The sequence below is a fragment of the Oxyura jamaicensis genome, chromosome 4, assembly GCF_011077185.1.
Source record: "Oxyura jamaicensis isolate SHBP4307 breed ruddy duck chromosome 4, BPBGC_Ojam_1.0, whole genome shotgun sequence".
NCBI lineage: Eukaryota > Metazoa > Chordata > Aves > Anseriformes > Anatidae > Oxyura > Oxyura jamaicensis.
This window is the reverse complement of record NC_048896.1, coordinates 77,538,735-77,563,280: the sequence shown is the minus strand read 5'-3', so window position 1 is coordinate 77,563,280 and position 24,546 is coordinate 77,538,735. Positions and strand designations below refer to the sequence as shown.

The window sequence follows — 24,546 nt, the reverse complement described above, 5'->3', positions numbered from 1 at the left end:
ATATATTTCTGCTTAGAAAATGTGATTTGTTTTCCTCCAGATAACTAAGCATTTGGCTACAGCCTCACCATCTCTAGTTTTCTTGTCTCTACTTCAATATTTCTAACATTAAACTTCTGCCACCTGCTTTTGTTGCTTTCCACCAACCTGTGACTAGGCTACTTCGCTGATACAGCAAAATTGGAATAAGGAGATGCCTTCAGAAATTTCTCATCCAATCTTCCCAAGACCTATATTATCTCTCTCAACCCATCCCACAGACTAAAAAATCTCTTCCTTGCCCATCAAACTGCATCACACCCTTCTGTGAATCTTTCCAGTGTGGCTCTGTGCAGCTCCAAATGCTTCCCTTCAACATTTTCTTCACCTAATCCATGACATTAGAATCACAGAATCATTCAGGTTGGAAAAGACCTCTAAGATCATCTAGTCCAACCTTTAACCTAGTACTGACAAGCCCACCACTAAACCATGCTACCAAGTTCTACATCTACATGTTTCTTGAAGGCCTCCGAGAATGGTGACTCAACCTCTTCCTCGGGCAGCCTGCTCCAACACAGCACAACCCTTTCAGTTAAAGAAGTTTCTCCTAATATCCAACCTAAACCTTCTCTGGTGCAGCTTGAGGCTATCTCCCTTCATCTTATCACTTGGCAGAAGAGCCTGAGCTCTTCTCTCACAACCTCACTACAACTTCCTTTAAAGTACAAAAAGGTCTCCCCTGAGCCTTCTTTTCTCCAAGCTAAACAACCCCAGCTGCCTCAGCTGCTCCTCATAAGACTTGTTCTCTAGGTACTAGAAAAACAAACAAACAAGAACAAACAACAACAACAAAAACAAAAACATTAACAGCTGCAGCTCCATTTCTGAGTTATGGTGTGAAAAAAGAGTGTTTCAGGTGGGCCCTACTCTGTCTTCCCCGTTAAATCTGGAAAGGAGCAACCATCCATGCTTTGCTGTTTGGGAATGCTGATATCTTGCTGTGACTTTCAAGGATGATTAGAAACCTTCAGAGGATGGTTTGAAGAACATGGTAAAGAGTGGAAAAAAAAAATGTTAACCTGGCAAGGACAAAGAAACTGGGGGGCGGCCAGTGTGGTGCTGATTTGAAGCTGAAGTTCAAACTACGATGGAGTTTCAGTGAACCACACCACAAAGGCTGCTGACTCCTCAGAAGGTGGAATACCCAAAAGGAAAGCAATGATCCCGGAGCAATTGCATCCCGTTACGGTATGTCAGCCCTGCCTTTGATTGCACAAGCCTATAATTAGTTACAGAGAATTGTGTTATTTCTGAAGAAAGAGGAGGAAACAAAAAGAATTATTCCCTGCATTAATGACTCACCTGATCGGTGGATAATGCTCAAGGCTTGCTTCAAATGAAATGTATTCAGTGTTGATAGATTTATATTTATTTTTGCAACTTTGAAGTAAATGCCAGAGATTCAGTAAAATTTAATGAGGAGACTCCCCAGTGAAATCAGAATCAGTGGGTTAATCCTAGGGTTTGGTTCCTATCCACTCTGCATTTAAGAAATCCGCTTGAGTGTCTTATATTTTTGAAAATGAAGGTATCTTTCCTTTGTGGTGAGAGGAAAAAAAGAAAGAAAGAAAGAAGGAAAGGAAAGGAAACAAATGCCTTTAATCTGAACAGAAAAAAACTCGTAGCTGCATTACATACTTGGTAACACTAGAGGGGGTGTAAGGAAAGAGTGAACGGGGATACCAGGGAGCAGCAAGACCTTGGAGGTCCGAGTTACCCCAGACACAGAACCTTCGTCCAACACGGAAGAGCACGGCTTCCTTCAGGTCCAAGGCTCTCAAAAACCCAAATCGATAAGAGATGGACAAGGAGCTGGTTCTGGTGGGGTCTTCTGGCCTGTGCTCGACCTCCACAGGTGGTCAGATGTGCAGCAGAGCCCTGTGGACATTCATCTTCTGGGATTTGTTGGGTATGACCGGGGCTGGAAACCTCTTGTAGCTTCATGGACCATGTGAGGATCTCTTGTGGCTTCATGGCCCACATAACACAGGTTCAGTAGCCCCCTTTCCAAGGAAGCCCCAAACCCTCAGCGTTTCTCTGAACCCCAGCTGAGACACACTTCACAGCACGGCGATTTCAACACAGGCAATGCACCGTTGCTAGTCTCATTAACTACTTTTTATTTAGCAACTGAAAGAGTACATACATTTTTCAGTGGCATAGATTACATTATCTCTTTACTAAAAAAAAAAAAAAAAAAAAAAAAAAAGCTAAATGTATATACAGCCTTAAAATGCTCCCACTGTAGCTAGCATACTGTATTCAACCTATGTTTATATAAACTGCAGTTCTTTACATTATTGTATGTATTTTAGAATACAATAAAAATTACCAGGTGGCATGTTCTGTTATCCTTTCTCACCGTCCTGATGTTCTCACAGCTGCAGTAAAGTCTGGATATGCATAGAGTATTTGCTGCGTGTAACGGTTTCTAGTACACAATACAGGCCATGGAGGCAAAACCTTGTCGCGTTTGGGAAGGCAGTTTCAGTTGCTTGGTTGCTTCGGGAGCTCTTCCTTGGGAGCAGGGAGAGCACAGCAAGGCTTTTTCTGAGACACTGCCTTCGTTAAATCCTGAGAAGTGTTCCGTAACCCTTTTTTTTTTTCATTAACAGGTCCTTTTTTTGCCCTGCCACTCGACTAACTCAGCAGCACAGGCAGCAGCTGCCGACCCAGCCTCCTCCCGAAGCTGGGACGGGATGCTGAGCTCGGCTTTCCGACCAGCCTCCACAGCTACTCGGCAGCGATGGCAACCTGCCCACAGAACTCATTTCCCTCGCTTTCTTCTTCTGGTCCCGTGTGAATGAGTGAGGCTCCCGCTGATCACTTTATCCTCTTTATTAAGCCCATCTCTGCAGAGACCATTTTAATTTAATTCAACCTGATAGCCAAGTCTCAAATCCCTGGGACTCTCTCAATTTCAGTACCGTTTCCGACTATTGGATACAAAGCACTTTTGCACCATCCTCTTGCTTCCCTTCAAATCAAAAAATATCAAGATCCAATTTCTCTAAACCAGCTTTTAGCTCTTGGACTCGTGCCCTTGCTAAGCATATGGTGCGAGCAGTGAGCCCTACAGAAAGTGCCGAGAATCGCCCCTCCTTGTCAGAATATGTGACCGCATTCAAACATGCATGCTAGACAGGAAAGGACTTAAAAAAGCCTTCCCACAACACAATTTAAAGAATTGTCAGCCGTACCTGCCATATCTGAAGTTAAAGATTTAACCAAGAAAATGGCAAGAAATTTCATTCATTGGCAGATAGGTGATTCATCTCTTAGTTCTGTGGATTTGTTAGCTTAATCCAAGGAGAGGCATTGCTAAAACCTACTGCTGACGCTGGTTTGTGAGATGAAGGGAGAGAGCATCTACCTACTGCTCTGACTGAACCAATGGGACTGACACCACATTAGGTTTCGGAGGGCAGAGCATCAATGGTTTGGGCAGCTGGATGGGCTAAGCTGCCCATTTAATTAAAAATAAAACCAGAATGAGCACCTATACAGGCAAAAAAATAACATGTAATTTAAAAGCAGAATAAAATGAGTTATGTCTCTGACAGGCCAGTAATAACGTTTATTTCACAGCAGCAAGGCAAACCTTGGAGAAGGCTGTGATATTCCAGGTCGCTGGTAGATTGCGACTCCTCACGGGAGTCCTTGTGCAGAATCCTCGTCTGCATCGCTGTTCGCATCCGGATGTTGGCAAGCCTGTGAAAACATCCCTATTTTTGGTATTAGGTCATGTTTCATGTGTGTCCAGGGCAAAAACGTGAAGCTCACTCAGCACAGAGGCGGTGAGATACTTGAGCATGGAAAAAAAGGACAGTTTTATTTGCTCCACTTGCGTTACACAAAGCCTTGCTATTAGCCAACGTGGAAGCGCAGCAGCAAGACTCGTGATGAAACAACCTAATATGCAATGCAGTATGAAAACAAGGAAAAGATTGTATACATGAAAACAAAACAATACAAAACAAACAAGGCTTCTGCTATACAACTTTGTTGGGTAAATATGTTGGAGCCTTTCCAGGAGAATGGTCCCTAGCTATTATCCTGCCAGAGGCTCTGTGCACACCAGGACTGCTGCCATATTTAAGATAAATGAACGCCTTATTCTTTAGCCACCCAAAAAACAAATGAGACACGGACTGTTCACATTCTGCTGCATAACCTGCAAGACTTTTTTAAAGTTTGGCAACCCAGCAAAAGTCTGGCGCCACCAAGAGGAAACTCTTTTTCTTGGAGCCAGGGTGAGCTCTAGCTTCGACAGCTCTAGCTGCCTCAGTTTCCAAAGACCTGGTGATAACAAAGTCCTGTTTGGTTCTCAGATTCCCAGAGTACAGCTTGTGATGACCAAAACCTGAATTTATTGCTTGTGAGCTGTGCTGGAGGGAGACCTCAGAAGAATAAATCATCTCATTGTGTATAGACAAGCTGCAGCACGAAGAACGTGAATGTAGATGCATGTTACAGACTAAATTTAAACTGTGCTTGCAGATCAGTAAGACCTTGGTAAAGCGCCCCAGAATCTACCATGATCATCAGGAAGAGTGTTATTTAGGGCAAAATGAGATACATTTCTGGAATACCTACTAATCCACAAAGCAGACTGAATCTATAGTCAATGCATTCAAGGCACCAAGCAGACCTCTGTTATTTTGAGTCTGTATTAACTTGTTAATATCTCTCAGTCCAGAAGTGATATACCTTTATTTTCCTGGCCACCCACGTACTCTGGGTTGGGCTCTTGGTTACATACAATTTGTTGCTGAAATAGTGATTAACATAAGAAAAATGGCAATAGATTTTGACTTTCCCTTTAATCTACAATGAGTTAAAATGACACCTTGGTCTTACTATAAACCACAAAGACAGATTTTGAAGACAGAGCTCAAGAAACCAAAATGAAGTGTATTCTGGAATGTTACAGTTTGCTTTTACAATTCATCGGCAAGCATGATGACCTGCTTCTAATCTTAAAATCTTTACTGAGATCTTAGCCAAAGAGTCAAAAGCATTTCTATGCTGAAGCACAGAAATGGTATGGCTTCCTTGTTGCTTTCATTATGAGATGCCCAATTTAAGGTAGTTTTCTGGGTAAAATTTAAATAGTTCTTAGATGTCAAAATTAATCTTAATGCACTGCACACTCGTCTGAACGGCTGCAGGTTGCAAAGTGTCTTTGAAAAAGGATAAAACGGACATGTCATGCAGCAGCCGAGTAAATGCAATCCCTGATTAATATGCAAGTTTTAAAAGTTCAGAAAATGTCATCATAATCCATAGGTGCTCCCTGTTCTTGGAAAGGTCACTGTTCTGCTTGTGTATAAATGTCATTCTACATGAATTTCAATCCAGCAGCTTTTCATAAACTCAAGTCGATGATAATATGTTCAAATATTTGTGTGTTTCCTTTAAAACTGGAGGCAAAGAAAAAATCTCTTCGATCCGTTGACACAGCTGTGAAAGAACGTGGCGCTTGCACATAGATTTCTTTAAATAACCTAAAGATCTTCTTTTCACCATCCCACTGGTATATCTGGGAGAATGTATAGTCACTTCCCAAGGCTAGGTAGTAATTATTCTTAAAGGAGAAAGGCTGCAGTGTCATGGCTCCTCGGGAGGGAAGAGCCTGTATCTCCACAAACTGCTTGCTGTTCCACTTCATAACTCTGGAGTCACCGATGAACCTCGTGAGCGTGATGTACAGGTTGTTTTGCATCCTGAAGCTCTTCACAGCCAGGACATCTTCCATGTTGGGGATTTCACTGTGTGGGACAAACTTCTTTGAAGCTTTGTTCCACTGGAGTATAATGGGGACCTGTGAGCGGCTAGAGAGGATTAAATGGGATTTCCCATCTATATCAACAAACTCGGCATCAGTGTCCCTGAACCACTCGTGAAGGGACTGATATGAGTAAAACCCTTTGTTATTCCACTTGTACACTGTGGACAAACCTGCTTTAGAACTATCTGCGATGACAAAAAACATTTCACTGTCTATCTCAAAAAGCTCTATATCATTCGGCTTAGAAATGCGAGATACTTCGATATCCTGGAATTTGACAAACTTTGTCCAGCTTTCATCGTACTTGTAAATGTGCGAGCCACCGAAGAGCTGTGCCACCACCACAAAGACTTGGTCACCAACAAGAATGGCTTTACATCCCACTATGGACTGACCTATTGCCCAAAGAAAAGCACGTATTAGCACAGTACACAGCACCCTTTAAACCACAAAAATACTATCAAATCACCCCTCCCCTCTTGTAAATCATCATCTCATAATTTAGTCTTTTACTACACATCATCAGAGCTTCTTTTCTTGCCTTCTTCTCCCCAGTAACTGCAAAGCTGACTTCAAATTGCACCCCTCAAGGGTGAACCCTAATACGCACACTCCTCTTTATCCGGAATATTTTCTCTGTCCAAATACTACCCAAAACAATGATCTGAGCCAGATTTTGTTACTCAGTAACAACAGTTCTTATCTCTTGACTCAGCAAGAACCTGAAATTCTTTTATTCATGGGATGTCTATATTTCCAGCTTAACTAGAAGAATTAAATATATTCTGTTTTTCTTGGTCCAAGAGTCAGCTTTTTGCTACTGTAAGCAGAAGTACTGATGCGTCTTGTGGGTATTAGTACCTGACAGCAAGAAGAAGGAGATAAATCTAACCCTGTTGTTTCTGAAATTTTGGATTACGTTAAACTCTAAATATTTAGGACTACTGCAGTTGCCAGATTAAATCATATCAAGTTATGGTCCATTTTGACAATCTCAAGGAACTACACAAGGTCCACATCAAAAGGTAACAACTGAACTATTTATGAAAGGATCTGTTGTAAGAAAAGAAGTCCTCTCTGAAAGTTTATGTAGCACTACATCCGCACAGATTCCCCTCTGCTTGCTCTGTTGCCATTATGACAGGAGACTTGCGCCAACACCTCAGCTGGCCCTTACCCACTGCTGTTTCACAGCTAGCCTGTGATGAACCATCATCCTTCCAGTGCCAGTAATGTAGGGATTCATCTCCAGTACCATAAGATATTTGCAGTGTAGACATGAATACTTGAGCTGATCATCCAGGCTCTTTCTGATCTTAGTCAAAGAGCACTCTAGGAAACAGTTCACCTATTTCTCTGCATGTTGAGTATAAAGGCGGTCTTGACAACTAGCTCAGGTCCATGAGCCTGTATTGTGAAGGGCTAGATTCAGACACCTGAATGCTAAGCATACAGTTAAAAATGAACCCCCTCACAAAGTGCTCCTAAGCACTACCAGAAAAAATAAATAAAAATAAATACAAAAAAAAAGGCCCTGCTCCCAAGCTCTACAAAATGCACTTTAGGCTCCACAAAAAGTTCTTTACATGCCTCTAGTCTGCAACCCTCCCATATTTCAGAGTCCAGTGCTTAAGTTGGGCTTTCTGGGAATGCAAGACAGTCATCTGAGAACTGGGTCTCTGCACATGTGCTGGGTGTGGAGCTAGGGCACAAGTCTAGTGGGCTTGTGGAATTCTAGACTGCCCACCCCACACGTACCCTTCAGGCCCATTTCATGCAGCAGAGTATTTTTGTCTTCTATTCTGCAGGCACTTCAGTATCAGTGAGGGCTCCTTTAAACTATCCTTTAAAGCGTGATTCAGGCAGTGAGTGGCTCGGCTGGGCCACCGTGTGACATTCACATTACTGTTTGCACCTTCAGAACAACTCACAAGTTCAGACTGAAAAAGCCCAGTTTGTGTGCTATAGCGAGGTTAGATGTGCGTGTATGAACAAGGTGCACTGCTCCATGAAATCATTCCTGTACAAATATTTTGAACTTTAATCTGCCAGTTTCAATACATATCCAGGACTAAACCCATCATCTGGTCCCATCTACAAATCTCGCCCTCACCATTTTTCCTTGTGAAATGCCAATAGTTCAACAACAACTGGAATCCCAGTGTTCATGTACCTGTGATGTTGTCGTAACTCCTGAAATTCATTTCAATGTGATCCCACTCCAGCACCATGCAGTTCTCCATGCTGGGCTGTGCAATGGCTACAAACACATCATTCTTAGAGTTGAACGTATCCACTGACACTGACTGGTAGGGCAAAATCTGGTGAACAACAAAATCTAGGAACATACATTTACAATAGTTAGGACAGATCCTTGCTGAAAACATAAAGTTGCTGACTATAAACACTAGAAAATGACTGTTTTGTTCTGAATTTTGTATAAGCCTAAGATGAAGGTGTCAGTGCTCATGAGAAGCATGCAGCAACAGGGGAAAGTGTCTCTTTGCTTTAAGCATCATGAACTGTCCTCTTGCCAAGGAGATCAAATAGGTAAATAGTGGCAGAATTCAGATTTTGCAGCTAGGCTGGCTGGTATCCATGAAATCAGGATCATGTTCACACAGTCACATGCTGTCAAAGAGAAGTCTCTTTCCCCACAACTGGAAGTTGCTTTCCTGTCAAGTAAAATGGCCTTGCTAGAATCACTTTCAAGCTGAGAGACAGCAACTTCCAGCTGAAGTCCAATAGCTTCTTAAGACATGCAAATTTAATCACTAGCAATTTGTGTTACGCTAAACCAGGCAGAAAGTGAAATTATATCTGAAGTTTGCCTGGGGATAACCCCATTTTAGCTAGACCATAGACAAAATGGTGTAATCAAAAACTCAGTTAACGTACCATTTTACAGGGCATTGTAAAGTAGTTTAAGCATAAAATACAACCAACCTGCAAATTACTATCCAGTGGAAAACTTATTCTAGATGCTAAGACTGAGGAGTTGGAACAACCTGTAAAAGCTAGGAGCATAACTCCAAAATTCAAGATTTCTGCTCAAAATCCAAGTGCCTGTAGGTTTAACTTTAAAATTCACATTGGGCTAAGTCGGTAGCCAGCACAGAGCCTATTTGGGGAAAACGAAGAAACTGGGTCTGAGTTTGATATTTGGCCTGACAGCTTGTCAAGGTCATCATTATCAGAAAAAGAAATCAGTATAGCAGAGCTGGCAGAGAGAAGCCAACACTTCTAAGGTGCTTCCGTCTAGGTGGCAGAAGGCCTGCCCAGGAGTTCTATGTAGATATAAATATACAGAAAAGGAAATGATTATTCCACTAAGAGTTTCTCTGCAGAAGCAGACAGCAGTGTGTTTTAAACTGTTCTGCTCTGTGCTTCCACCACTCACTCCTACTTTGGAAAGGCCTGAACATCCAGGGATTTGGGTGAAATGCTGATTAAACCCTCACCCTGGTCCCTAACTTCAGTGTGTTAGGAAATACACATCTTCCAATGAAAAATTCATCTCTGCATGCTTGAAAGCCTTTGCTATTGAGAAGTTACACTTCTGGAGAATAAAGACAGATGACTACCATTACACAAATGGAACAGATTCCACAGCTGCAACAGAAGTGACAGTCCCCATCCTTCGAGGGACTGTTACGGATAGAGCACGGGCTTGATTCATCAATGCAGGTAGGAAAACAAGAAAGTTAGCTTCATTCCCACTGCGAAAATAAAAGGACTGGAGAAAACTGACAATGTAGGTTCCAGAAAGTAAAAATAAGTGATAAATCATAAGAAGTAGTTAAGGATGGAACAGGAACAGATATAGTCACAGAAAGTTGAACTATTTTTAAAATCTTGAGAGGAAAAAAAAAACAGATCTAACACTGAAAAAGACATCTTAACAGTTTGGAAACACTTTGAGGAAATCTGTGGGTTAAAACATACCAGTCTGTGTGTTAAAATCCACTGCTCATTCAGAAATGATTCAGTGTTAACACAGCTATTTTTACTTGTACCTGTCCTTGGGCTCTTTATGGCACTGGACAACTAAAAATGGGTAACTATGTCGGCCATAATCAGTAAAATGCGACAAACCAGCTGGAAATACCAGACTAATGTGGAACAGAGTTACACAGAAAAGAGATGCTGCCACATCGGGCTTGCCAAAAATCTAGTCCTTAGGGGCGATGGAAGTGGAAGGCCTGTTTTCAAGTCTCCTGAAAGCCAACCTGGGCTTATAACCAAAACACAGTGCCCTTGCACATGGTTGCAGGAGAAACACGCACACACACAAAATGAAATGAGTTAACCTATTTGCATGATGCAGGCCATGAGAAATGGGAAAGACAAATATACTACCACAAAAAGAGTTAAAAGTGCAGGTCATTGACACTGCCAATCACTTTCACTGTGAATAAGTGATCAAGAGTTTCATCCATTGGCTTCTCCTTTAATTTGGCAGCACCTCTTTACATCTCCCCTTCTGTCACCACTGTGTCAGTTCAGCAAATTCAATGAAGTGATGGAGCCTCCGAGATGCACATTTTACCAAGAAAACTCCTTTGTTACCACATGCTACACCCGGTCATGCTCACAGAGCACCAGCGAGCAGGAACAATGAAAGTCTGATCAAGGCTGGCAAAGGACAGAATATGGTACTAAAGACTAACGTGAATGAAAGATTTGTAGGCTTTCCTCAGGGGAGTGTGTGCTAAGAGCACTGACCATCAGCGAGCAGGAAAGAGTATACGTAGAGGATATGTTGCTTTATTTCAAAATACAGCACAGGTCTGAGCCTGTAATTAATCAGTCCTCAGGGAATTAATGTGGGCATATTTAGCCTCCCTTTACATCTGGGTGAAGCAAGGGCAAGGAAGGAAAAGACAGCTGTGGACTTAAGCCACAGGCCACCAGGCCCACTGGAGTGCTGCAGCACGATGTTACATTTATGCTTGGTGTAATTTCACTTCCAGCAGGCAAAGGGACTAGCATTAACAGATGAATTTTGCCTGTAGCCACTTTTTAGCTCAGTATCTAGATGCAAAGAGATAGGTAAGTCAGTTCAGGTCTGAGGACCAGGAAGAAAAGGCTTGTTTTTGCACACTGTCAGTGCTGTGCAATTTCTTAAACCAGACTGAAATGAAATGAAGCATCGTATTTCTGCACTTCTGTTTACAGACACAGTAACATAACCTGGGAGCAGTTCTAAGCAACATCGCTCGCCTGTTTTTGACATCCTTTTATGTGGCATATTATCACTCCTTACCTCTGCTGCTCTTCTAACATATTTTTGAATTTCAAGTTCATTCTCTTTCACTTAACACATTGCCCTTGGATTATTTTCTTACCCTGTCCTGAAACTTTATCTTATGTTACCAGTAATCAACTTCTCTACTGTCTCCTAACAACAACTGACTTGAAGGCAGATGAGAACTTGAATGCCTCTGACATTACTGTATAGAAAAAAAGACAAAATACTGACATTATGTATGTGAAACATGAAAACAATACTTGGAGCTGATATTCTCAGTTGTATGATGTGACTGCATTTAAATATAGGCAACGACTGCTATTTAGTCATAAAATATAAGCATACCCACATGCAGGTTTCTCTTCACTTCCTTCTACATGCTTTACATTACCTAAAATAAAAGCCAAGATCCTGAACAAGACAGTACTTGAAATATTATTGGACATTTCTCTCCAACTTAATGGAGTTCCATAAAAAACTGCTAGCAGTATTGCTGCCACATTTGATGATATTATATTGTGTCCTATTGAATAAAAGTAGCAGATATAGCCAAATCGTTTGAACTTCTCTTCACTGCTTTCTGTGAAATAAAGAGATTTTGGACTGTATGGCCTTATTCCAGCAAACAGAAAGCATTCTGTGATGAAGTCACAAGTGAGTCATAATCAAGCCCTTTGGAATATGAATAGTTCCAACTCTTCTCCCATTATCACTTAATCCAAATAAAAACTTTGTAGTTCATCTTCAAAATGTGATTTTCTCATTTTATGCTTCTTCTAGTACTTTGTAGGTAACCCTTTCCTCCCTTCATCCCCCCAGGTCATGCTCACAGAAGTGAAATGGTTTAGTCTAAAGCTCCGATATTTAACCATTTGTAGTGTGCTTAGAAATACGCATTCTGAATACCTGTAGTGGTGCATTCATAATCAAAACTTGTCACATCATTTAACTTCTTATCCTGATATTCTGCTGGACCAATACACAGGACATCAGAAACAGTGGAATTTGTCATCTTTAACCACAAAAACAACCACTTGGCTTTGCAGTCACACTCAAATTTATTTCCCCTTAAATCTCTAAAAAACACACAGAAATAAACATATTTGAAAAGGTTGATAGCAACAGAAATACTTCAGAACTGTTAGCACCTTGACATACTGAACTTAAAAATATGTGAGTACCTTTGAATTGTTTTTGAACTGAGAAGAGGAAAGACTCGATAAGTTTTATTCTGATGCTCTTTATATGTACACTCCTTCACGGAAGTATTGTCCTCGGAAAAACAGTTTCAGTCTAAGAAATAAGACCATGCATAACACTACTAATAAGAGCACTGTGATTCATGTGTAAAGTCACTCGTGTTTATACGTTTTCATAGGATTAGGACTACAGCATAATAAATCCTCACAGAGCGGCTGTCTGCTGCAAGTCTGCTTCCCATCATCTATTGCTGACACAGATAAACCCCATTCCTTCACCAAACTACCGAAGCACCAGTGGTTGACCGGGTGGGCTTGCTGGTATCATTTCTGTGCTACATTAAAAAACAGACCTAAGACTGGTATTTTTAGAGTCCCTGCTGATGTGAAGCCTAGTCAGTTTAACCTCCCCCCTATTAACTTAGGTACAATTTCACATACTATGCCTGTTCTCCAATGTTTTGGCACTTTCAGGGGCTTACAATCGTACTTTAGTTGAGAGGGACAGGCCAAATATGAGGGATGCTGACTAGCAGCCTAGTTACACACACCAAAACAACACTGACAATAAGTCAGCCATGTGCTACAGATGCACAAAATCAGGAAAAAAAAAGCATATTTTTCATTAATACATTTCACTAGAATAATCTCAAGTAATACTTGCAACAGTAACAACAAAAACTATGCAGAGAAATTGTAGTTTTAAAATTTGTTGTCTCCCTTTTCCTAAGGGAATATAAATCAAACATTAGAAAGAAGTACAGTAATGCAAGCTATGTACAGCATCATGAGAAGCAACAGTGATTTGAGAAATAGCAGTTATGCTAGAGGGGTCTACCAAGTAAACAATCTTAAAAAGAGAAAAGACAGAAGAACAAAATGCACATTTATTTTCTGCGCAGATATCACACACACACAAAAGCAGAACTTCAAACACAGAGCAATAGAATCACAGAAGCAGGCAGTCAGAAGAAAGATTTTCATTACTTACAGTTCAATTAGAGAATCTAAGTCACTGAAGACATCCCTTGGCAGAAATTTAAGATGGTTATTGGCCAAAGAACTAGAAAAAAAAGTTAGAGCTTAGTATCATTGTTATCTCTTGTCTTGTTGACTCTTACAAAGTCTGAACTCACTTACAGAATGTTAATTATCGGATGCTGTCCAGCCACTGGCATTGTTAACTACCAGAAACACGCACACGTTAATTATACTCATTCAAGAATGGCGATTGCTCAAAAAAGAAAATGAAGCTGACGCAAAAGTAAAACATATAAAGCTTTTTATTGCCTGGGTGAAATGTAACACAGAGAGCAACGACTGAACATGCTGAAAAGAAAAAGGAATGTTAATCACATGTGCACAACACCACCGTGGCACCAGTGGCAGCACCCACAGGCAATGGACGCACCCCAACACAACCTGCGAGCATGCACAGGCAGCTAAATGCGCCTGTGAATTTTTTAAAGGCCGTTTTTTAATTTGTGGAAGGTGTGTTACTGACTCTTGAAGGCTGCTGAAAGCACAGAGGTAAAGGGAGGTGTTAAATGTGGCTTGAAAGCCAGCTGTCTGCAAGGAGAGTTCTGCTCAAGTACAAATTACTAAATGTTAAATAACTTACAGGTGGGTTAGGTCTCGGAGGCCACGAAATGCATTTCTTGAAATGGTTTCAATTTTGTTTCCTTCAATGAATCTAGGCAAAAAAAAAAAAAAAAAAAAAAAAAGCATTTCAAAGACTTTAATTAACATTATGTGCACCACCAGTGCTTTAGCCTATGTCCTCCAAACTCAGCAGGTTCCTCGGTAGCCCCTTCAGACTTAGAGTTGGGGAAGTCTTGGTGGAGTTGGTCATATTGCCTCATCACCTGGCCTCTGGCATACCACAAGTAATGATGCAGGCACCAGGCCACAAATATCCGGCAGCAGAGGAACAAAACGGACAAAGCAAAAAAACATTATTCCTTTGTAGTTAAATTCTCATGGAGTGGGTTGTGTGAGGAAAGAGACCTGGCTAAGACAGACTTCTGAGATGGACTTTAGAAGCTAAAGTCATACTTTCCTCTCAACGGCTGCCTGAATTGTGGAATCACAGGGCGGCATACAGCCAGGACTTCACAGGCTGCAGATGAACAGTGCTCAAGAAGCCCACATCCAAGAGTGCCCACAGACAGGTGGCTGTACGCACAGTATCATCTCTGCACCCACAGAGCCAGAGGGCTTCCAGACCGCTGTCTCTGCAACAACATGAACTGCACCTACATACTGCTATTCCAAGCCCAAAGTCTGCCTAAATGGAAAGACCACTGCCAGAGACCTTGTCTGTCTTCTTGCTGCCACGTTCCAGTGCTCTCGAGCTGGGACATCACCTCTGCAGGGCACCCAGCTACACACAAGTCATGGCCCCGTGTACTGGGGGAACAATGTTAGTGATGTATCGATTGCTGGAGCATGCTGCTCATCCTGAATGCACATCAGCATTTAAAGAAAGAGCTGATATTTGAGCATCTTGACCCCAGAGCACTTGAGGACACATCCATAAATATACCATCAGCACCGCAAAGTCGCTGCAGCCAGGTGGCCATCAAGATATTGCACGGTACAGCTGTATCTGTAGGAAGAAAACTGAACACCAACTTCAAAAACAGTTTTACAAAAGTATCTCCCCTTCCCCTGTACATCCTTGATGGTCTTACAGGGAAGTAGAGGAAAGAGTATTATGAATCAAGGTTACTTCCTGAAAGCATCAAGACAGGGCTGCAGCCCCGAGTGGGACGTGAGATGACAAGAGCTCTGGGTTCCTGAGTTGAGACATAGCCAAAATCCTTCATGAAGTGACCAGGATCCTCACTGCATGCAAAGGGTGCAGACTAAAGTATTGTGTCTGCAGGGAGGATGTCAGTAAAGGGTCAACTGTACTCCGTTACAAGGCAGCCTGGGGACATGAATTCAATCCGCAGAGCAGAGAGCCAAACTGCTCCCTGACACAGTACCCACGCACACCGCCAGCTCGCCCTCAGTGCAAATAAACACAGCTTCGCTGAACACAGCGCAGAGGGATGATGGAAATTTGGGCTGGGACTCAGTAATTTGCTGGATTCCTTTGTGACCAAACTCAGCCTTGAAACCCTGCTACCCTGGGAACACCAGCAAAGCTCCCATCTTTATCAGACCTTTCTCATTCACACTGCGCAAACGTGGCCTGGTAGTTTTAGGGGTGCGGGTGCATGGAATACTGTTATCAGTTTTGCAAGTGCAGCATGACACAGTGCTCCTGCTAGGGAATACACAGGTATCTGCTGTGGGTGCTCCCCAGCTGCTCTTCCTTTGGAGACTTTGTGTGGTACACAAAGAAGCTTGTTCTTGTTCATCAACAAGGTTTCCTTATCTTCTGTAAGGTCTGATCATTGGCAATTGAGAGACAACAGTTATTACAATTGTAACGGTGTTACTGTCTGCAGAGACCCAAAAAAATAAAAAGGCCGGTCACATTGAGTTCCCAGAAGGTACTGGTGAGATTTGCTGGGAAGAGGAAGTGCCCTCAGGACTTGGCAAGGCAAGGAGAATGACCACAACCATTAACTGAGACCATTTGGTCGGCTGTCACTAAAGGAAATTCAAACTGCTAAGCTTTACCAATCTTAATTGTGTTCCCTGGTTTGCAATTAGCAGCCAGAGACAGAAATTGTCCCTTTGATGAGCTGAGGAGGGGCAGGATTTTCTTCTTTCTAACAGGGGTCTGGTTGCAGTTACCAATGCAACAGTTACTGTAGTGTATGCTGCTGTGCCAAGCTCCATTTTAGACTCATCAGCTCTTCAAAGCCTAAGCAAGTCATCATGGAAACAACATAAAAATATTGGCAGGGTTGGATTTTTGTTTTGTTTTTCTCCTTTTTACCAGCTTTCTGCAAATTACTTTTTTTTTTTTCCTGCAGACACTTGGAAAAGAGAATGATCAGATAACTTACTGTCACTCAAAAACCTAAACGTAGCTGAATTGTGGATTTCAGCATACACCACTTACCATTATCCCCTATTTCTTGGTCTGCTAATTCTACTGTTGACTGCTTCTCATGTAGTAGATCATTAGTCCTGAATATACACCAACTTAATACCTACTTACCTGCAAGTCCTTAGCAAGGATCAGTTTTTATGAGCACTGGTCTTCCTTTAGACAATGACAGAAATGTTTTCCACAGCTACCTTTCAGCGCAGAAAGGTGGGTGGAAAGACGATTTTTTTTTCAGATTATATTCAGAGTTTAAAACATACCAGCTCATGTCCGGTAACACAGAGAAATGGCAGTCCTTTGCAGTAGGAAGTGAGGACAACCTGGTACCAGGGCTAATACATTTTTAAAAGAAAAAAGGGTGACCTAAAAAAAGAAAAAAAAAAAGATCGGGAAATGAAAATAATGTAAAAATCAATGGAGACGTGAACTCAGTTAAGAAAAAGGAAAGTCAAATAAATTTAAATAATACTATAAATAATTACAATAATTATATGAAATATATGTTTATATATATCCATATATTCATAATTATTTATAATATAAAAATAAATGCCATGGGCATTAAATGAAATATCAGAACAAAGACAAAGTTGGAGAGAAAAGTTGGGGAAAGAGGGCCAGTCCGGTAATCAGGGCTGTTCTGGGCAGTACCCTGACACCCTGCAGCTCCTCTTCAGGCTGTCAGCAGGCCACGAGAGGCTTCACCGCCTCTTTCCTGAGATCCAGAACTCCTTGAAAGTGATGGCACTGTTCTGTAAAGCCAGGACAAGCTCTTGTTCAACAAGATTTTTTCAGTGTACAGTAATTAAATAGAGCCACCTTGCACCCACGGCATATTTTAAAAATCCACTGCAACCTCTGCAAAATGGTGAGCATTAAGGACATGGTGAGGATTAAGGACATCTGCACAGAAATGGAACATAAATCCTTCATCTCTCCTGCTCCTGGTAATCATAGCAAAGACTAAGACTTCATGGCAGGAGTCTTGGCAACTTATCAAAACATCTTGGTTTATAAAGGATGGGGATATACATAAAATACCAGACTTACAAGTATTCTAGATGGAAGAGACCGGCGAAGGCATCGTCTCGTATAACAGTAAAGGAGTTAGAGTTCAGCAAGCTGAAAACAGAGAGCAGGCATTAGGAAAGCACATTAAAACTTGACACACTGTGTTACGCCAGTTGTGTTTATTGACCGTGACCAAACCCATCTTACCAACTCCAGCCCATATTGCCCCACCAATGCAGCACACATAAAATACTGTGGAATGGTCTATAAAATAAAATAAAAAAAGGCATAATGTGATGCTAGTTAATGTCCACTACTCCCCAAGAAATATGTTTGCTGTACCATTCACCTTGCTTAAATACAGTCTGGTCCTAAATTGCTTTGTCCCCTAAGTAGGACAAGTTGTCCTTTCAGAGTGAGCCTGCTGAGTGTGGACCCCAGGTGCTCACAACCCTGGAGCCATCTGAAAGTTTTCAAGAGACCATCTCAGTGCCTCTCCCAAGCCTGGAGAAGTAGGGAGCCCTTTTGCACAAGCACCAGCTTTCATTTCTGCAGTCTTGGTGGATCGGGGCTCACTTGAGGTCACAGGGGGATGCTCCAAGCCCAACCTGTAGATGTGGGAGGAGAGCACACAGTTTGTACGACCTGTTTATCAGCTGCAAATGCAGTCATGTCCAAACTGCCAGAGACAGAAAGCCCTCCTGCCTCTGGAGAGCAAACCTCCACATCCAAATGAACCAAGGAGAAGCACCTAGAGGTGCTGCCTTGCCCTGCCTCATGAACTTCAGGGACAAAATGCGTTGGAGCTGCCCCAAGTGGTTTCCATCTGAGCCAGGAGAATGCAGTTAGGAGAAGGAAGCCATGGAAAGGTTTGGCCAGCTAAGTTCCTCCTTTGCTTTATCAGAGCACAAAGGTAGACAAGTCTCCGATGTTTATGTTCAAAGGCAAAGTCGCCCATCTCATCTGAAGAAAATAGCAAAATTTACTCAGTCTAAAAATCAAATACTACTCAAAAGAAATCATTTTTTGTAAAATCTCAGAATTTTCAGCTACAAGTGAACATGTTTGCACTTATCAGTTTACTGGAGAAACTTATTAATGCTCTTTTTGTATGGTTTTAGGCATTTTACTAAAATTATAAGACTACGATGATCACGAAATGCAAACCTTCCCAGTGATCCTAGGTTATTATGCTAATACCAGGCAAATGCTCCTTAAATTATCCCATACAAATCTGAGAAAGATTCAGACTGCATTACTGCTTCATCATGGCTATTGTGACCAAAGTTACAGTCCTGATGTACAACAGTGCTCTGTTCAGTATTTGTCGTCATTTAATCCTTCCTCTTCTGCTGTTTGAAGGGCAAACTCCCCAATTACATGGACCAATGACATTTGTCAGGGTCCAAGGTGATGATGGTGGTGGTGGTTACAAACCCCTCTCACTCCAACATCTGATCTACCACATAAAATGAAACTTCTGACTTTCTCAACAGCTGACCTTCCTGCTAGCCCAGCCAACCCAACACTTCTTCCTGGAAATCTATTACTCCTATTGAGAAGGAATAACCTTCATCTGCTCTTCCTCCTCTTCCCACTACCACAATTCCAAAAAAAATAAAAATAAAAATAATATAAAAAAAACCATTCCCCTCTTCTCCTATTTTGCACCCACAGATTCATCTCTTTCATTCCCAAATGGCACAGGTCTGCTGTTTCCACCCATTCACAGATGGGAAAAGTCCTTCTGTCCTCTGCCCAGGGCTCTGTGCTGGTCCTAACATCCCAGAAAAGCTTTGATTTGGGACTTAGCTTATGCTTAAACACTGCAGGATTCCTCTGTTTCCCTAAGGAGATCAGAGAAGGCATCGTAGGAACAGGCTCGGCTTTTAGTCCTGATCTATGCTTTCAAAAAAGGGGGCTTGGGACCACCAGTCTTTCCTTGCCCAGGTAAGCCTTTCATGTAAGAAATATTAGAAAATGCTTCATGTATTAGAAAAACAAACAAAAACTTAGCATAACAGTAAATGTAATTTTCCATTAGCATACATTCGGACAGCTGTATTTAGGAATGAGGTGATTAATTATTTGCTTGTCTTGCTTACTGTATCCTCTCGCCCTAAAAAACAAAGCAGATCAACCTTCTCATCCCAGGCTCTGTTACCTGGTGTTAACGAAGGTAAATGCTTCCATTATATCTGACCAAAGATGAGTCAGAACCTGTGAAGCCTCAGCCCCATAGGCCTTAGAGTCATAGAATCATTTAGGTTAGAAAGACCTTCAAGATGATCAAGTCCAACCAGCAACCTAACCTACACAGTCCCATCACTAAACAGCGTCCCTTAGTGCCACATCCATGCATCTCTTGAATGTCCTCCAGGGATGGGCACTCCACTACCTTTTGGGGAGCAGATTTCAATTCTGTGAAGAAATTCCTCCTAACTTCCAACCTAAAGCTCCCTTGGCTCAACTTGAGACCTTCTCCTCACATCTTATTGCTTGTCACCTGAGAAAAGAGACCAACACCAACCTCACTGCAGCCTCCTTTCAGGTAGCTGTAGAGAGCAATGAGGTCTCCCCTCAGCCTTCTCTTCTCCAGTCTAAACAACCCCATTCCCTCAGTCATTCCTCATAACTCATGTTTTCTGGTTCCTTCACTGGTTTGTTGCCCTTATCTGCACATGCTCAAGCACCTCACTGTCCTTGTAGTGAAGGGTCCAAAACTGAACACAACATTCTAGGAATGGTCTCACCATTGCCACACAGAAGGAAACAATCCTTCCTCGGTCCTGCTGGCCTTCATCCCTTGCCTTGACCCCTTCTCCCCCATGTTTTCCATAGGGTGCTGTCCCTCTTCCCAGACAGTGAGTGGGAGAATGATTGGGCAGGCCCCAGGCAGGCCCCAGGAGAGGCAGCTGGCCATGGCACTACCAGATGTGTCACACTACCTCTTCCCCCAGACCAATTTTAGCTGATGGCTCTGCAGCAAACGCTCAGCCTGCATTTCTGTCAGGCCACATACCTTTTTGCCCTATTTCTCTTCAGAACACATCCCTACTTTGGGCAGAGCCCCACCAGGGTGAGGCAAGGAGGGTTGGCCTGGCATAGGGAAGCACAGCACCTTGCTGTAGGTTGTGGGGAGCTGGACCATGTGGCAGGGTCACCTCCTACAACGGGGCACACGCCGCCTGCAGGACCTTCTGTCCTGGCCAGGCCAGGAGGCTTTGGGGTGGTCGCCAAACCCCGGGGTCACGCTGCAGACAATGCATGTATTTTGGGCACAGAGCCCTTCCTGGAGGGGTGCGGGTGTCCTCCTGCCTTCCCACAGCCATCTCCCTTGCCATGCCAGATCTCCCCATAGCGTCCTGAAACGCCGCAACGTGAACCTGGTGCTCGCTGGCTCCAAACGAGCGCAGTGAGGACGGGCACATGGCTCAACGGGGAGGGGAACTCTGCCCTGAACTAAACGCTGAAACTCAAAAATAGAACTTAGGACATCAGAAAGCACTTTCTTCCCTCCTCTGGGGAGTAAAAACACATCACACAAACTGGTTCATGCTGCTGTAGGATGGGAGACAACTGCCCCCCGGGCTCCGAGATGCCAGCCGCACACGCCGTGCCCTCACCCGCTATCGCTCCTGCCAAAAGCGCACCCGTAACTACTGAGATGGGCAGCGTGCTGGGGAGCGGCGTCCTGTGCTCGTGTGGTACTTACAGCAGCTGCAGGGAGGGCAAATGGGAAAACATCCTGTCCTTCACCTCGGAGAAGGTCCCGTTTACCAGGCTCCTGCCGAAGGGAAAGAAGAGCCGCGGGTGAGCCCGGAGGCTCGCGGAGCCTCGATTTTTGCCGTTTCCCGCAGGGAAGGACGAGAGGGGGAGGCGGGCAGGGCTTAAGAAGACCGTGTTAAAAAATAAAATAAAATAATAATTAAAAAAAGCAACAACACGGCCGCGATTCCTCGGGGCTGCCCCGCTCCCGGCCGCCCCCCGTCCCCGGGCACTCACAGGGAGCCGAGCCCGGCGGGGAGGCTCCGCGGCGCCCCGGCCGCCCCCACGCACAGCGCCGACTCCCGCCAGCAGCTGCAGGGCGGCCCGCAGCGAGGCGCCGGCGGCCTCCGGCTGCCGCAAGGCACGGCCACCAGGGCCACCAGGGCCACCAGCAGCCCGGCCACGGTAGCCCGGAGCGCCAGCAGCCGCCGCGGCCCCTCCATGCCGCCGCCCGCTCCCCCCCGCGCCGCCACCGCCGCCGCCTCCCTCGGCCTGACATCAGCGCGGCACCGCCCCGCGGCTGCGCGGCCCGCCCATGGGCCTGGCCCCGGCGCTGGATTCTACCGCGGGTGGGCTGAGGTCGTAGTTGGGTGTCCCGAAGTTTATTTTCCCCTCGCGGAGCTGGGGTGTTCTGTGGCACAGCGCAGGGCTGCTGCCTCTCCTTGTTTTTCAGCCTCCCGTGAGGAAGCTGCCCGGCAGTGAGGTGTCTCCTCCCATGTGCAATTCCCCCCAAAAATCCATGTTTTCTCTCGTGTGCAATCCCCCCAGAAATCCGTGTGTCTCCTACCGTGTGTCATCCCCCCCGGGGGCAAAAACTGGGACTATATGGGCAAGAGTTGAGTCGGTAGGCTAATGCCTCTACCATCTGGTTAGGTTGAGGCACGGCAGAGAAATGATTTGAGGTCGATGTCATTCCCAGTTTATAAATATATATATAGGTATAGATATATATATATATAGGTATAGATATATATATACATATAACTATATATGTATACACAGTGATTTAATGATTCACATCATACACCTCTTCACAGGAGCTGTTCTGCATGACATCTGTGTCTTAACAACCGCAGTAATCTCAGGATACTTACTTCACTGGCAGGCACACAGAAGGTGTTGCAAACCATGAGCCCTGGTCAATTTTCTTCATTGTAAAGCAAAGAAAATAGGCAGGAAAACTGCCAGAAGCGGGTACAACAGTAATTTCCCCAAACAGTAGCAAAGTTGTGACAAAAGTTTTTGTGACGGCCACTATGGCCATTCACGTGTGCCACTTTGGGGTGCATTCACAGAATCACAGAATCACAGAATCACAGAATTTCTAGGTTGGAAGAGACCTCGAGATCATCAAGTCCAACACAGCAAAAATTCACAGCAAAGTGGTGAGGTGGGCAGGGCCCTCTGGGCCCACCTGCCCCAACCCCTGCTCACACAGGGCCACCCAGCGCAGCCTGCCCAGGCCCACATCCAGGCGGCCTCGGAAGGTCTCCAAAGAGGAGGCCCCACGGCCTCTGGGCAGCCTGTGCCAGGGCTCCGTCACCCGCACAGCACAGAAGTGTGGCATGATGGTCAGATGGAGCCTCCTGTCTGCCAGTTTGAGCCTGTTGCCTCTTGTGCTGTCACTCGGCACAAACCAAAGTGTTCACCCTTCCCAAGTAGCATGATCAAGGAACGCAGTCCCAGGTGGCGGGATGGCTACAACGTTTTAAATGCCTGTGGATTCCTACTGGCATATAAAGCACCTTCTCTAAAAGATATACACCTATTTCATCCCCAAGACTTTATGATTCCAATTCTGTGACTCAAATCCGCCACTTCTACTTGAGCCGAGCTGTTTCACGCAGGCCTCTTTTCAGAAGGGAATGTTTTTTAACCTGCTGTCCCTGCCACAATTAATTTCGCAGACAAGCCGCTTTCCAATTTAGCTGCACCTTCTTTGCTGGTCACCTCCCCATCCGCAGGGAAGAGGAAGGAGGCTTTTCTGCTCTCCCCTCTTGCTGGGCTTCACATGGCTTCGCCTGCAGCCACCCCACTCCATGTGGCTGCATGGGGTCTCAGGGCCCTGGGAGCAACCTTTCCGGGCTGCTGGAGGAGGACGAGGGAGGGAGACACATGCAGGAGAGAGGGGGTTGGCCAGAGGCTGAGGAAAGAGCTTGGAGCAGCAGCAGGATGCAGCGGGTGGCCCCATCTTGCTGAAATTAAAAATGAGCGATGGTTTCCAAACATTGGAATGACAGAAAACAGGTGCGTGGGGGTGTAGAAATATAAATATGCATACACACACACCCACACATGTATACATTTCCTTAAAACAACATTTGGCAATTGTTTGTTTAAAAAGGGTTGTCTACTGTATCCATACGGTAGCCCTGCATAAAAATGAAATGCTCTCACTTAAGAAGAAAAAAGGTGTCAAAACAGAGCTCCAGAGAACTAGGAAGAATGCATTCTGTTGCTTTCCTTCAAATTTCAGTTCATAGGTTTATGTGATTTTTTATGTAGGCTTGCAGGTGCATCCATTTAAGTCATGACACAAATAAATGCAGTCAACCGCATATGAATGATTGTGCTATCAGATACCCATAGATAAAATGGCGTTTAGAATGAGTAACACAATGAAAGAAGCACTCAGACAGCATGTCAATGAGCATGACATAAAAATCTGACCAGATATATGAGATGCAAAGGATATGCCTTGGATTTAAGTGGTCCTCACAGTCAAGTGTGCACAAGAACACGTACAAGTGCATACATGTGTAAGGGCATGGTCCTCAAAGTGGACATTGGATGGAAAATATGCTGATTCTCAGTTAAGAATGGCTCAGACATCTTGCTACGTTGAAGGATTACCATATTATCATTGTCACTCCTGCTAACACAATGACTCTTCCAAAATCTTGGTTATTGCAGAGAAGTGTAATCTCACAGACATTTAGGAGCACATAAATATTAAAATACATATCCTGATTTGAAAGATGTAAACCCTGTTCCTTCAAGATCAGGAAGGTGTTTCTCATACAGTATCATTTCCGCTTCTCAACCTGTATTTCATACTCCCCTGCTTTATTCAGTATAATATTAATGTCAAGCCATTCACTGTATTTTCGTGGTGCCTTTAACGGTGGACAGAAAGCTGCAGATTGGCCCACTCAGTATGACATGAGAAGTGTAGAAGGGAAGAAAGATTTCAACCTTCTGTTTGAGAAAATGTAATTTCTAGGTTAATTTGCAAATAAAATTGAGTTTTGTTGGATCACAACTGACTACCTGCCCAAAGAAATTTGGGAAAAAAAATGGGTGAGATGAAAGTATGTCAGTAGACGTGTTCCTGCTATGAAGACCTTTGTGACTCTGCTGTGGAAGAAAGTATGGGAAAATTAATGCTCTGAGCAATATTCATCTTGCTGAGTGTTTTCCTTTCTTTCTTCACTCATGGTTGGTGTGACCTTTTTGGACTCCAACTGCTAGAGGA

At 43.8% G+C, this 24,546-nt stretch overlaps 1 protein-coding gene across 1 annotated transcript; it reads right to left on the bottom strand.

The window, feature by feature from the left end:
• Positions 1-2,145: 2,145 nt before the first annotated feature.
• On the bottom strand, positions 2,146-21,552 carry LGI2 (leucine rich repeat LGI family member 2). Its single transcript, XM_035324758.1, has 8 exons — positions 21,309-21,552; positions 21,019-21,090; positions 17,343-17,414; positions 13,905-13,976; positions 13,275-13,346; positions 11,991-12,160; positions 8,007-8,171; positions 2,146-6,228 (listed from the first exon to the last, which is right to left on the bottom strand). The coding sequence occupies exons 1-8, from the start codon at positions 21,512-21,514 to the stop codon at positions 5,411-5,413; spliced, it is 1,647 nt and encodes a 548-aa protein (XP_035180649.1). The 5' UTR covers positions 21,515-21,552; the 3' UTR covers positions 2,146-5,410.
• Between the last annotated feature and the right edge of the window lie 2,994 nt (positions 21,553-24,546).